The sequence below is a fragment of the Pipra filicauda genome, unplaced genomic scaffold, assembly GCF_003945595.2.
Source record: "Pipra filicauda isolate LSUMZ 115617 unplaced genomic scaffold, ASM394559v2 scaffold36_size6622888_pilon, whole genome shotgun sequence".
NCBI classification, from domain to species: Eukaryota; Metazoa; Chordata; class Aves; order Passeriformes; family Pipridae; genus Pipra; species Pipra filicauda.
In genome coordinates, this window is record NW_024104498.1 from 6,393,843 (window position 1) to 6,408,851 (window position 15,009).

Below are 15,009 nucleotides of genomic sequence, written 5' to 3' on the forward strand. Positions count from 1 at the left end.
GTGTATTTTACACAAACTTTACCTGGATTGGACATACACAGATTTGAAGCGTATTTCCATCTACCTAAACTTTTATTTTAACCTTTTAAAATTCTTACCATCTAGAATAACATATATAAATTAAAATAGAAGCCTATTTAACAGTTTAAATTATATCCATTTAGAGTTCCCTAAAAAAAGTGTAATTACATTCTCTGAAGTTCATATTTTCTGGGACCATGGTGAATTTTACTAGTTTCTTTAAAGAATTATAATCAAGAAGTAAAGTTTAGTCAAGAAAAATACTTCCCCCCCCACCAAAAAATAACCCCAAAACTTTTAAGACCATCCTCCAAAGATCTTCCCAAATAACAGAATCATTAAAGTTGGAAAAGACATCCAAGATCATCAAGTCCAACCTTAGAACAAATACCACCATGGTTGGCCATTAACCCTCTAGATTTTACAGCTCTTACCAGGCTACTTAATCAGCAGCATGTTTTAACTTTGAATACTGCAATACGGATAATCAGGCTTTTTGGTGAAATCTGGCCCAATTTCACAGGTTGTAAAAGATAAAAAATAATGGTACAGTAAGACTTTTGTTCCTGTTAGAACTTCTTTTTCAAGCTCAAGCTAGCAGGCATTAGTCTTAAATCTGCATGTTGCCTGTACTACTTCCGGAACCCAAAAAATAAAATGTCCAGCTTGCCTTCAGTTCTCTACACCCAACCATGAGTGAGGCTGAGGTTGTGTCTTTGTTTTGCATCAACACAGTTTGAATTTGACATCACACAGCCTGAACTACCACTTGTGCAGCTGACAGTGAGACAGAGGATGGAACTGGCCCACACAAACCGGACCTAATTCTTTGAGATTAATTTCAGTTTCATTAGAAGTAGGCTGTGCTGCTTCTGGCTTACAACAGCTGTGAAACTAAATCTTCACTACAACACAAGCAAATCTGATATGCTATTCATAACATATTAGACACTTTTAGGGACATTCTAAATTTTAAATCAAACTCCCTTATTCAAGTCACCTTCACAGAATCTGGTTTTCTGACAATGACAATATTCACTGATTTTTTTAATTCTTTTTCTGTCTCAATATATTTCATTTGCTAAATTTGGAAGAAACTTCTCCATGGACTCATTAACAATGCCACAAACAGGTCACACTCACCTAAGTGTCTTTGCATGCAACACTTCCTAACAACCATTCCATTTTAATGATGCTGCACCATTTTTCAATAATATGGCAGAAAAAGAAGGATGTAAGAGTAACTGTACATGACAGCTTGTGCCAGGAAACCAAACCAAAATTCCAATCTGTGAGACCAGAGAAGAGTGCTTCTTCACCTTTAACTTCACTTGTTACAGAAGCAGCATTTCCAGACTAAAATACGTGATAGCCTTATAAAAAAAAAAAAAAAATCTTCATTTCCATGACCGTTAATGATATAGTTATGGAAAACAATTAAATTAATTGGTTTGGTTTTAATAATGTACCTTGTCTGACTTCACCTCGTTTTCATTGTCCTTAATTTTAAGTGTCTGTAACAAATGGTGAGAAGCCATCTTCCCACCTACAAATACACCAGGGACTGACACTTCAGCTGATCACAGAACACAGCAGCTGATAATTGTTTCAGATTCAAGGAACTCTCAGCATTTACTGTCATGCACCAAACTCACTCTTTACTCATACTTGATTAAAAATTTAATCAAGTTGTCAAGCACCCATGATAACTGCTTTAACCACAACAGAAGAATGAGAAAAGTTTGAAGTGAGCAGCACATGCAAAAATTGGAAGCAAGGCAATCAATATTAAATCTGGAAATTAAATTGCAAACAATTAAATTATGCTAACCTGTATGTGACTCCTTCCTGAGCTTAACAGACTTTCTGCAATAAGGGAGATTGTAGAAAATCTCAGTTTTGGTGCAATTCCCTAGAAGAGAGACAATAATTGAACATCAAGCTCCAACTGAAGATAAATGGTATCAAAGAGGTAAATGTCACCTAATGTAACAAACTATTCCTAATTTTCAGACATTTCCTTTGTTAATTTCAGCCTTTAATAAAGATAATTAGAAAAGACAGAACAGCAATGGTAAATGTCAAGATGCTAACATTTGCATTTCTGACAATTCAATTACAGATGATTATACTTCTTTCGTACAACAATTAAGGTCTGACTTTTATTTCAATACATTTTTTTTATCAAAAGCATTTTTAAAGATTTTTCATGCCATGCTACATAGCATCAATAAAAATTTCAGTCATGCTCTAGGAGTTTCAATAATGCTAACTTTGTAAACTTATTTATGAATAGTCTCAGTTGTGCCACTTTTTTTTGTAAAAACATTTTGTTTAATTAGTCAATCACGCTGCAAATAACTATTCATTTGCAACAGTAGGACTAAGAATACCCTTCATTCTGTAATCATTAGAGCAGTCTGATTTCTGTGGATTGTCTCCCTTGGTCTGTAACCACGTTCCATCTCTTCTCAATCCCCTCTTGCCCATGTGGCAGCCCGACTTTGACCAGCTTGGAATCACTGGGGTCCAACTGGGCCTCCTGGTCAATCACAGCACACACATACTCATGGCCAGCATTTACGTGGCCAGTTCCCTTTTTACATGGCCAACAGTTTCTGTTCCACTCACCTTGTTTCACTGCAGCCATGGCCAGGAACATAATACCTCAGAGGCTCTATTTCTTGTTAAATTCAGATAGAATTGGGCAACGTATACAAAATTTACCGGGTGTGAACGGCAGGGATTACGACACACAGGCATTATTTCCCAAAACAGAGGCATTAAAAAAGGCATAAAAGAACTAAATGACACATATGCTATAAACAAGTGGGAGTCATACATGTGCATGCTGCTCTGCAGAAGCAAAGAGAGAATCAAGTGCCCCTAGAAATTTCCACTCTGTCTTCTTTCAACATGGACAGAGTTTGCTGCCTGAGGCATCTGTGTGCATGGCATCTGTGCACATGAACACACAAAATCACTGAGATGTGAAAAGGAGCCGGTCTGTTTGTGACACTGTCCCACATTCCTAAGAATTAGCAGGAACTTCATGAGTGAAGTCTATTGCTGAACCAAACTATCCTCCACCACCCGCCTAAGCACACACTGATTTCCCACCAGGGAATATGGTCCAGCCACAGGTTACATTATGGAAATGAAATGACAAAAATGCCAAGAAAGCTCAGTCATAGCAATTAACAGAGTCCAGGATTCAATCAAGTCAAGTTACAGCATATAAAAGAGGTTTTAAACTGATCATCTTTAATCAACTCATTTTTATCACTAATGAATTGTCAAGTGCTATCAACAATGTAAGAAAGGACACATCAGAATTAGAAAGTCTACTATAAAATGCAACAATAGAGCACCTACTGCTTTTACAGAGACTGAAAATGATTACAAAATTGTTAAATGCTCATAGCTAAAAAGAAAAAAAAAGCACAAATCCATGGTTTCTTCGAAGAAATAGTTTGTGGAGAGGGAATAAAGGATGGCACTTGCATACACAGGCATGGATATGCTGAAAGTAACTTACAAGTCAGAAGCTATCAGAGGAGTTCTTCTGATTTCCACAGTTCCCAAACTCAGGATTGCTGAAGGATATTCAATATATGTATTGAAAGTATTATGTAAAGGCTCTTGTATAGCCCCAAAGACACCTGGAAATGAAAATCCAGCCAGAAAGTTTTTGGGATCTGTTCTTCTGCCTCTGGCTTAGTGATGTCTGCAGGCCTGAGCAGGCTTGCCAGTACTGCTGTACCAGTAATTAAACAGAAGTGATATGGGCATAACACTAATCTGATCATGGAAAAACTGAAGATATTTAGAAGAAGAAAAGTTCAAACCCACGTTTAATATGTGCATTGGACTGTAAGGAGTGTAAGTACAACTCTGTAGCTTAAAAAAATATGTATGAATGTAACAGAAGGTCTTATACTGGCATGCTAATGAGAGATAGCATAACTAAAAAGAAACTGCTTTAAGTAACATGGCAAATACTGCATGAGGGTGGGGAATGGAGATAAGAACATCTGTAAGAAGTCACTACCACAGTCAAGGCATAAACATATTCTGAAAGGCAAGGGTTGCAGAGAAATACAGAAGAGCCAGCAAGAGCCTCAGCTGGGCAACGCTGGACCAGGAGAGATAACTCGAGGCACGTCTTGTGTGCGTATTGAGTTTGTAAGCCTCATAAGACATTTAGCCAGAGACATTATCAGCCAAGTGCCAGATTTCTGGAGGAGTTCTGATCCTCTCAACTTGGGATTCCTTCCAACTGGCAGATTAGCAGTGTTAAGCAGACACTACTTGTCGCTGCCTATCTGAACTCCACAACCGTAACCTCGCTGTTGCTACCTTTATTTTTCTAATAAAAGACAAATTTATGGGGAATCAAAGTGCCACTGAAGCACAGCTGCCAGTCAAAAGTATTCAGCATCTCAGCTAGCTATAAATAACTTTTCATGTGGGAAGAACATGGCCTCACTAGCATAAGAATAATGTGAAGGTTCTCACGACCTTGTTTAACGTTTCCCTTTTGCTTATCATTCACATTCAGTGCTTCGTGCCGACAAAGTTAGCAGGGGATACTTGCCAGTAAAGCTCAGGGAACACTGGAAGATGGAGGCATTGGAGACTGCATTTCTACTGGAGGTAAAACTCCTCTCACAGTTATCCCATATAGCAAGTAAGGAGAGGAACAAATTCCTTTTGGGAGCCTCCCTCCAACGCCATCAAACACAGCTTCTGCATTATTCCCAAAAAGGGAGTCATTATGCCAAAATCCTTCCTCAAACTGTACTTACTGCAATGGAGATGGAATGGAGCAACAGGTGCTTCTGCAGTCCCTGTTCCAGTGCAGAGACGGATTTAATTTATGCTGCTCCCAAGGACATGGAAGTACATTCGTGTCTTACATCAACCTTTTAAAGCTACTAAAGTGCCATCATTCAGCTACATATCCAAATCACTCTGATCACATCTTCTCAAAGCTCACAAATCATGGTACCTTCTCTTTATTGGAAAATACATAACCTTTGTGCTAAAGAACTTAGTCTCTCAAAAAAACCCTCAAACTTCTCTAGTGGCTCTGCTTCTACAGAGACTAATTGTATCGTGTTCACAAAAAATCTAAAAGCATTTAGCTAATACCACCTCATTTATCACTACCTCCCTCTTATTTCTCAACACCGGGAAAGTACCTATTCTATAAGCAGCATCAAAGCAAAACAGTTCCACTGCATCTCCTGAGCCACCACTACTATGTGTAGGATGAGCCGTCTCAAAGAGGTGCTGTGGCCAAAAAATAATGGCTGTTTTTGCAGGGGCTGCAGAATCATACGTTTTGTAGCACAAAATCACAGTTTTAATGCATTCAAATGTAACACAGCATTAGACACCAAATTAGCACTTTTAATTGCAAGGGCAGTTTCCAGGCTGCCCTTGCAAGGGAAAGATTACACCAGCTAAAAGATACCAGTGACCTTTAATCAGCATTTCCCTCCTGCCATGTGCTTTTAGTCTAATCATAACAGACAGGACAACTGAGTCCCTATCTTCCCAATCCAAATGTCCTGCCAATCCATTAGTAAAACTTAACCAAAATAGACCACACAAAAACAAATCCCCAAACACACCATCACCACCATCATTAATGAGCCTTCCTGAGTTATTCTGCTGACACTTAAGATTCAACAGCCAAACTTTATGAAAGGGCAGTGTGAGATGAATTCATTTTCATTTAATAGGTACTTGAGTCCTTATCTCCAGAAAATTAACATTAATTCATTGCACTCATTCTGCCAATTATCTGTTGTTTATCATAGCTTTTTTGAAACTGTAGAAAAAGCAAGTTACTAAATGAGTGTGAATGACCTGAACAGACCTCAACAAACAGGTCTGGGAACATAAAAGCAATTATGCAGCATTGAGCTAAATTTCAGTAACTTACTATTTTATTGGTAACCTTGCACTTCAGGGAGGCCCACAGGTCAGATGGGATAGCACTGTAAATTTGTAGTGACTGTCATAGTCCAAAACAGTTCCAAAATGGTCTGAAAAATTCTACAGAGACTGAGGAGGAGGGTTACGTGGTTTATCTGTTGAGAACCATGCAGTCTACATGACATCTCCCTCTTCTCCTGCATCCCTTCGCCACTCCAGCTGCACCACAGATTAAACTGAATGGAGACATGTCATGGTGCCACACTGCAAACCAAGTGGAAACTTACTTTTTCACATTAAATAATTCCTTGGAGCATTCTGAGAAAAGATTATACTTTCACCAAAGTTCAGCTGTGGATTTGTACATTCAACACCTAAAATGGCAAAACCTGTCAGAAGTAATCGCTTTTCATTTGAAGCAGTTCAAGGGGTTTCTTCAGAGAAACAGACTGTGTCATAAATACAATCCACAGACATTCACTCACTGTAAAAGAAGAGGACCTCTTCATTAAAATCTCACGCTCTAAACCACGGTGCCCACGGGTAAGCTTAGGGTCAGGGAACAGGAAATCTCTTGTATTTTCTTCATACGTAGCTAGAATTCTTCCTACTAAAAAGAAAGTACATACTTTAATTGGAAAATAGACAAAGCCATATAGCACAGACACCGCACACAAGAGCCACGCTGAAACCACGATAAATTTTGCTCTTTACAAATTTTCAGCGTGGCTCCAAAACTCCTATCACACCAGGAAATAACCTCATCAAGTTAAATCAGCAGCAGAAAGGCGCAGAATCTACTAGGAAACTATGTTTTGATGTTATTGTAAAAAAAAACTAAAGAAGATTGCGTTAACTGTTTTATAAGAGATACATGAGAAGTTTTCTCTAGGCAACTCTTCAGTAGTTTCTTCTTTCTTTCCTTTCCATGCCACTGAAGAAACCAGTATTTTTTAATGGCAACCAATCCCTTATGAAATACTGTATCATTGCATATCACAGTAGTGGCAAGAAAGTAACACAAGCAACATCAAAATAACTACCCCAAGATTTTGTCAATATCCTGGTTTGCTACTTTAAAAAAATAAATATATTTTGTTTAGAGGGAAAGCCTTGAATTTATATTATAAAAAAATTTAACTTGTGCTATTGCAGCCATCTTGTTGAAGTGTATCACACTTATCTCTGACCCCTGAAAATAAATTCCTTATGCAAGATCATTTACTCTCCCATATAAAAAAAAAAATAATCCCCATTCAGTGCATTTCTTCAAGTAAACAGTTTGGTGAGTCACCTGAGAGAAGCGATTGTTTCCTTGAAAGTACTAAGGACAAGTGACTGAGAGTGCTTTTAATACCACAGTTTCCAAATGAGTCCTCTTTAAAACTTGACTTTATTTCCAATAAAATGCAGATTTACATTATTCATGGGAACACTTGAATTTCATTAAAATAGATTTTTATAATCACACAAACCAATAACAGAAGTATGACAAATCGCTATTTATTATCTTCAGATATCCCAAGAGACCTGTAATACTTATAGTGAGGATAAGAGTTTTCCCAATGGTCACCATTAAAATGGAAGAAAAAAATTTTCATTCTGAGAACAAGATTATGCACTCTGAAATTTCACAGAAAGCCTCTTTGCAAGTGAATTGTGATGTAGTTAATAAGTATGCACTGGATGATTTCAGTTTATTTTCCGTTTTTAAAATATTATCACTTTCCTAAGTCTGACTATGGTACATTTCAATATTCAGTTATTATTCTCTTTCAAGAATGAGATCCTCTTGATCCATTAACATTTTATATTCAGAGGACTACTTGTTGAAGAGTTTTCTATGTTGTTTGTGTGTTGGAAAAAGTGATTGTGCTGTAATGGGCAATGTCCTCATGGAAATTCACCTATTAAACTGCATAATTTATGAAGAGACTGATACAATACCTGGAGGAACGAGCTGTATTAGTTCAAGTACTGCTGTGTCAACTAGAAGGGAAAAAAGTTTTTTCATGAGTTAAAAAAAACCCAACCCAAACCTAAAAGGAAAAGTAATTCTCATAGTCAAAGCCCAAAAAACCCAGATCCCTGATTTAAGCTTCACAGCACTGTATACATTGCTCTACTATTTCCATCATGCCAACAATAAGAGAAAATTAAAAGCAGCTTGGATAAATACCAGAGATGAACACAGTGGCATTAGCAGCATACAAATGACAACTCTAACTTGACTTAGAACTTGGTAAGTTCTATCTGCTGCCAGGTTTGTCTTCTTTTAAAGATTATGTAAGCTTTGCCCACTTTTCAGATAACTCTCAGTATGAAGGTGCATATTCCTGGAGTTTGAATTCAGGGTCAGTGTTTTCTCACTACAATTCATTATACTCCACATGTGGCAAGACATAATTTTCTGATTAATGAATAATGAAATGAATAATTTTTCAAAAATTGGAGGTTTATGCTTATATAATTTGAAAACTAATCAAACAAATAACTATAAAAAGGAACGAATTACCTATTTGGATAACCAGCTGAATTTCCAATCAATTATGACTTTTTACCCTCTTCCTGTTCTAAAGCATGTAGCATACATTTCTAGAGGCATTTTGTTAGACAACAAAGTGCTTACCCACTAGTTATTCAGAGAGCAGACTCCTGATAGAAAAACTACCACATACTTTAAACCTCCAAAAAGCCTTTAGAGCCCACACATGCATGACATTAATGGATATAACATAGTATACATAAAAAGCAGAACCTACATTCCAGTAACTTCACAAGGTCTCCAGGATCAACTGTATTAGCAAATTCCTGAAAAAGAAATTAATAAATAATAACAATGGCACAGTCAAAATAATTAGATGGACTTCTGGGGAAAGAGAAGGAAAAAAACCCCCAAAATCAATATTCTTCCTTGCCAAGATGGTTCTCAAGAGCCCTATCCCTACTGGAAAAATAAAGGATACTGCAATTATCATTTGGAACATGATCAAATTCATTGAAAGCCAGCACTTGTCGTTATATGCTTTCCAGCCATTAGGAGTTACCTCTCCATATTTAAATTATGAGGTCTTGTAAAGAGTTGAAGACGTAGTGGTAAGTATTGTCTAAGAAAATTTCAAGAGAAAAAGATGAATTGCTTAAAGTACTACAATTCTGATAGATGAATAATATATTCTTTAATTTATTGGTAATGCTTTAAGCATAATTTTCATGGAAGCGACTCTTCATGTACAGGCTCCCGCTCAGGGGTTTTTTTTAACCTGAATCTCACATGAATAGATGGCAAGGAATAGGGAAAGATGTTGCACTGGATATTCAGCAGGTAATAGATTTCCCCCTAATTCTGTATAAAAGTCTCAGCAGAGTGGTGTAAATCACACTGCTATTCAAGGTACTAAACATTAAAAAACAAAAAGTACGGGTGCTCCACAAGTACCTAGACCTAATCAATAGCTAAGAAGACAGATATTACTGTCAGCTTTCTTGTTCACCTTCTTTTGTAAGTAGATGGTGTCTTGGAGGTTCCCTAAATTACACTGAAAACAGTATTCAGTACATTTCCCTTAAGTAGTTTGTGCTATGTCTGCCTTTAAAGAATGATGGTCTTTCTTACTCTTCAGTAGCCAGTGGAATTATCACTGTTTGTTTCTTACCCACTTCACCAGAGCATCACTGATGTTTACTCAGCCTGGTTTTCAAAGTGCTGGGGGATGCTTAAAGGAAAAGAACTAGAAAGGGTAAAGTATTATTATTCATAGGTAGTCAAGAAGCCAGATCATATCTGTGAGATACTGTGTTTCATTATCCCTGTGGTACTAATAATGAAGCTAGTAGGGACTCAAATATGTGATAAACAACTATAAATTATAGGGCCAGAGTACCAATCTGGGAATTCTGGTGACAAACCATGAAAAAAGTATCTCAAAGGGAGTAAGATGTCACCAAAAAGGCTTGAGCTGCTATTCTATCCTTCTACTAAATTGAGTCTCCTATATTATATGGTCTTTGTTCTTCACCTTGCCATAATTTTTAGAACAGCAACACGCAGTTCCTTCCAAACTAGCAAAACAGATGCTGAGAAAGGACAGTTCACAAAAGAAGGAACAAACACCTAAGAAGTCTCATCATACATTATAATCTTTAGTATGCATGTGGATAATACAGGCACACACCTCCCTTGTGCTGAAGGGAAGCAGCAGTTAAAATACTGTGCCATCCTCAGTGTGATTGCTTGACGGTTTTTGTGGAATTTGGGATGGGGTTTATTTGAGCTGTACTAGCTCTTGACATATCTTACCTTTTCAAATACTAGTTTTTCTTGAAAGAAGAGTGGAAACACCGCAGGGACACACTGAGTTTTTTTACACTGCCCAAGTACAAAGACACTGAGATAAAGTTCCTCTTTGTCTTTCAGCAGCACTCCAGGACAAGTTATCTGTAAGAGTAACACACTCATTAAACAAACTGAACTTCAGATAAAGAAGTAATGGCTGTTTTCAAGATAAAAATGAAACAGTCAGGACTGAAATGGTTGATTTCTAAGAGTCAGATTATAACAGACTAGAGTGAAAAAATTTCTTCTCTAAAGCAATTCTGTTTGTACAGAATGATCAGGAAAAATAGTCACCATTTTAAAGTAATCAGGACCAAATTCATCTCGCTTAAGTAAACACACTCCATTGTCTTCAACCAAAACTGAAACCTAATAGCCAGGTTAATACAGTTAAAGGCATGCACTGACTATGTAAGAGAGAATCACCTTCTATATGAAGAGTCACGTAGAATGAAGTCTATGTCGTGCCAACATACAAAACCCCATCCAAACTTTAGCCTAACTACAGAATGAAGCTGGTAAATGTACACGCTTAGATATCCATACTCTGTCTAGCCACCAGAAAGGGTAAGTTTATGTGCAAATGTTATAATAACTTTGTGTTCTAATATGTAAACAAGAAAAAGCAACTGTTGTTCCATTACTACCAGACATACGATTTCTCTGGGAAGTTTGGCCATCTTGGAGAGTACTCAAGGCAGGAAGGCTTCTCATTAGCTGCCAGATATTGCCACTAATCTCTCAACTTTCTCTGCACAATTCTTATTCTTTAAGTAAGAAGTTGGTATGTTTCTAAAGCTCTGATGAACATCAGACATTTTTTCTTATGCTCTAATTGCAAGGATGTACACAACTCATTGCAAAACTATTTGCTATTTTCTCCAAGCAGTGTAGTTTCATTCTATCACCCAGCCCAAAGAACTGACACCTTTCACTTCAGGTCTCCTGCTCGCTTTTTGTCTCAGTACTATAAATATGAGGTAGTCTCTTCCAATATAAGGTTGCTGGAGAAAGTGTTCAGACTTTCAATTGTCAGGTAGGAAGACAAAGGAGGAGAGTGACAGGAATTAAAATAAGTGGTTTGGTTACAGTCTCCTACTCCCAAATGAACGTTTTACTTGAGAAATTCTAACTGGATTTAAAAGAACACCATATGAACAGCAGAAAAACAGCCTCAGGTAAAAGAAATAATAGAAAATAATGTGTGATAAATTATTAACTAAAAAAATTGGGTTTCTACTAATAAATATCCAAGGAGGAAAAAAGAGGTTTCCTCTCTGTGTAAATGAGGGCTTCAAATCTGCAAGAAAAGTGCCAGAATAATACATAACCCAATTGAAACAGCCTGTCAAGCATTAAACAGCTTGTATGACACTCAAGCAGTTGCAAGTGTGAATAGGAGTGAGAGAGACAGATTTCATTCATACAAGGCAAGATGCCCCCAAACTCCATACTACAAGTCATAGTAGCTTTAGTTCTCGCTTTTCTCCTCCACATTTCTGTAGAACTTATAAACACTTTTAGTGGAGTTTTGTGCCTTTCACCTCAGAGAAGGCAACCAATATTTGCCAATTTGTTGAGGTGAAAAGTGAGAGATTTGAAGACGTTGGAGAGGGCAAAGCTGCAAATAACAGGTGCCATTTTCTCCTTGCTACCCTGTAAAAGAAAACAAATTCTTACAAATGAGAATGTGGGCCCATATAGCACATGTGGAAACCTGTGATTCTAATGCCCTGGAGATAAACTGCACAGTTCATTGCCTGGGCTGGAACAGCACCAAATCTGCATGTCCATGTAACTTTAAACCAGCTCCAAAAAGAGTGACACGTGTATATCTGCAGTTGGTGACACCTATTCTGTCATATGCGATGCACAGAGCAGTGTAACTCTTGGGAGACAAACTGAAGCTCTTATCTGACTGCAAACTGTTCAGGCAGGATGAGAGACTATTTTAAAGACTGTAATAGTATTATCCATGGATCAGCTAAGGAAGAGGGATATCAACGCTGCAATTAACTGACCTTACAAGCAACCCGGAGGACTATGAGAACTGTCTAGGACAGCATTATCCTGGACTTCTCTGCTGGAAGTTCCCAGGATGATGGAAAATGTGTACCAGCCCTATTGCTGGGACATCACAAACAGCCATAAAGAACTCACTGAATTAATCTCATGGAAAGGAACAGAATTCTATTGATCCACAACCCTCTGTGTCATTTATTACACGCAGTCCTAAAACTGTAGCTGCAGATGTGACCAATGAATAAGGTAGGCCTGGAAAAATCCCTTTAATTGCCCATTATCATCAAAACAAGAAGAGTTATCTATGAAGGGCAATGGACAGTATTGGCTTCTGCTGAGTGTAAGCTTCCAGACACAACAGCATTTTGGACTCAAGAATTGCAAAAATAATCTTCTCAGTGTGAAGAAATTTCATTTTAGTCTTCTTATCTGGCAATAATTCACAATTCTATTAATTTATCTTTATGCTTAAAGATTTACCTACCTTCACTGTCACATTTGTGAATTCTCCATGTAGCCATGACACAAAGAATAATGTGAATTTCTTTCTGTTGTTACATGAACAATCTAAATGCCAGCAGCAAAGGTAGACACTAAAGTTAGTCTCAAAACCACAAATAACAATGAAATCTCATTCTGAGCAATGATAAATTATTCAATTTCAATTAATGGCACGATAAACCAAACAAAAACCCCCCTTTAGTTTTTAAGTTAGGCTTTCCATTTCAGAAGAGCAGCCTCTCAGAAAAGAAGAAAACTAGCAGTGAGATAAACCAAAGAGCTGGAGGACTCAGATCAGAGATGGTCTTGGAATTTCATTAAGTCAAAAGGAGCACAACCCATCTGTATCCTAAAGCAAGGGAAAAACAAGGAGGACAGAACTTCTGACACAAGTGGATAGGTTTTAAAGAACATCGAGGAATATGTAGAGCACTGTAAAAGAACAGGAAAATGAATGAGAAATCTGGACAAGACTTAGGTCACAAATAAAGCAAAAATGGAAATTAATGGATGTAGCGTAAATCAACCAAAATGTGAAAACTAACAAATCTATGTCCCAAACACAATTTTGCCTTGGTTTTAATGATATTTAACACAGGAGCAAAAAGAAAACTTAAAGAATTAAACGATGAAAACGGAAGTCACCCACTACGTACTAGGCCTGGCCCAGAAGCCACAGAGATGCAGAATCATATTCAGCCCAGGTTGTGAAAGAATGTTATTTTATTTCCAGGATCTATACATAACTGAAACCTATGTAATAAAAACAGTGGTGGTACCATCTGCTGAAAAATAATAAACTCAAGGCCCACATGAGGCAGAGAGATCTGAAAGATTATAACCCCATCAACCAGAGTATTTAAATGTGCAAAAGTAAAAAATAAAGACATGGAGGAAAAATAAAGACATAACTAGAAGAAAGCCAAGCAGCGCACTTTCCATAAAAACAGATCAATCAAGCAAAACCCTACATTTTCTTAAAAGTCTAGTTTCTGAATAGAGGATATCATCTAATGCCACATGAGAAATTATTACTTATGATGCAAAAGATAGGACTTAGTATCAAAGGTGGTACAGAACCGGTCAAAGGACAGCATCAATAATGTGCAAAAACTGGGAGGCATCAAGCTGAGGTTACTATTAAAAATTCCTCTCTATGTACTCGGATTCATGTCTTTTAACATTTTTAATGACCCTGACTAATATTAAGGCATATACAATGAATCTTGAACTTTTTTTCCCTACTTCACCTAAGGCAACAGCAAGACCCCATTTGGAATGCAGACTTCCATTCTGATCCTGATCTATGCAAATTCAAAGTGGAAGAGTAGTTCCCACCCCTAAGATGGTGAGAAGACTGGTGAGTCCATCCCACAAAATACTACCAAAAGAACCAGGTCTACTTAGCTGTTGGGAAATGAAAGAATTGCTGCCCAAAGAATACACTGAGAGCAACCATGGAAGACTAAAAATTATTTAAGTGAAGGGCCAGTGTTGACATTTGTGTAAGAGTAGTCCCTTTCCACCCTTATTTGCAGCCTTGAGAGCAGGGTGAATAACAAACACCCCACAAGTCAAGAAGCCTGACCCTGGGGAAATGTCTCCCCTGTACTCTATCCTGGCACAAAAATAGTTCAGAGCAGTAGGAACAGAAAAGGAAAGCACATCTGGTCCTCTCCAGGAGTCAAGCAGACCTTGGCATTATGGAGACAAACGTCAGCTGTTGAGACAGCAGAACAACACCATGAGAGTGACACTCTCACTATCCATGAGTGGAAACCACAGCTCAGCTCCAGAGCAGCCACTCAAGTTTGGGAACAAAAGGCAGCTAAGCAACCAGGAACCCCCTGGTCAAGTTCCCAGCATATACTTCCTGGGCCTGCATTTGAATTTTGTGGATGGAACCTTGGGTTTTCCTCTCAGCAGCAATATTCTGGCAGCACTTGTCCCGTGAGGAAGCCAAACCTCTGGATTACAGTGACCAGGGCGCACGAAGCCATCAACTCCAGGGTAACAGCGTACCACACTTCTTAAAAGTTATCAGAATGAGAGCTTCTTATTTTGTACTCCCAACCCGGATATCAGCAGAAAACTTTGCAAAGTGCAGAAGGCACAGTCCTAATAAGATTAACGTGAAAACCTTCCACTTTCACACCTACCGACCTGACCCCCTCCGTGTAACA

At 37.8% G+C, this 15,009-nt stretch overlaps 1 protein-coding gene across 4 annotated transcripts in view; it reads right to left on the bottom strand.

The window, feature by feature from the left end:
- SPATA6 (spermatogenesis associated 6) overlaps window positions 1–15,009 on the bottom strand; it is a 63,274-nt gene that overhangs the window by 28,025 nt on the left and 20,240 nt on the right. For all 4 annotated transcript variants that reach the window (XM_039384689.1, XM_039384690.1, XM_027747159.2 and 1 more), the window contains exons 2-6: window positions 10,268–10,405; window positions 8,730–8,778; window positions 7,915–7,956; window positions 6,453–6,577; window positions 1,853–1,933 (exon numbers count right to left, since the gene is read on the bottom strand). In XM_039384689.1, the coding sequence (XP_039240623.1) occupies window positions 1,853–1,933; window positions 6,453–6,577; window positions 7,915–7,956; window positions 8,730–8,778; window positions 10,268–10,405 (435 nt within the window). The remainder of the gene's footprint in view (window positions 1–1,852; window positions 1,934–6,452; window positions 6,578–7,914; window positions 7,957–8,729; window positions 8,779–10,267; window positions 10,406–15,009) is intronic.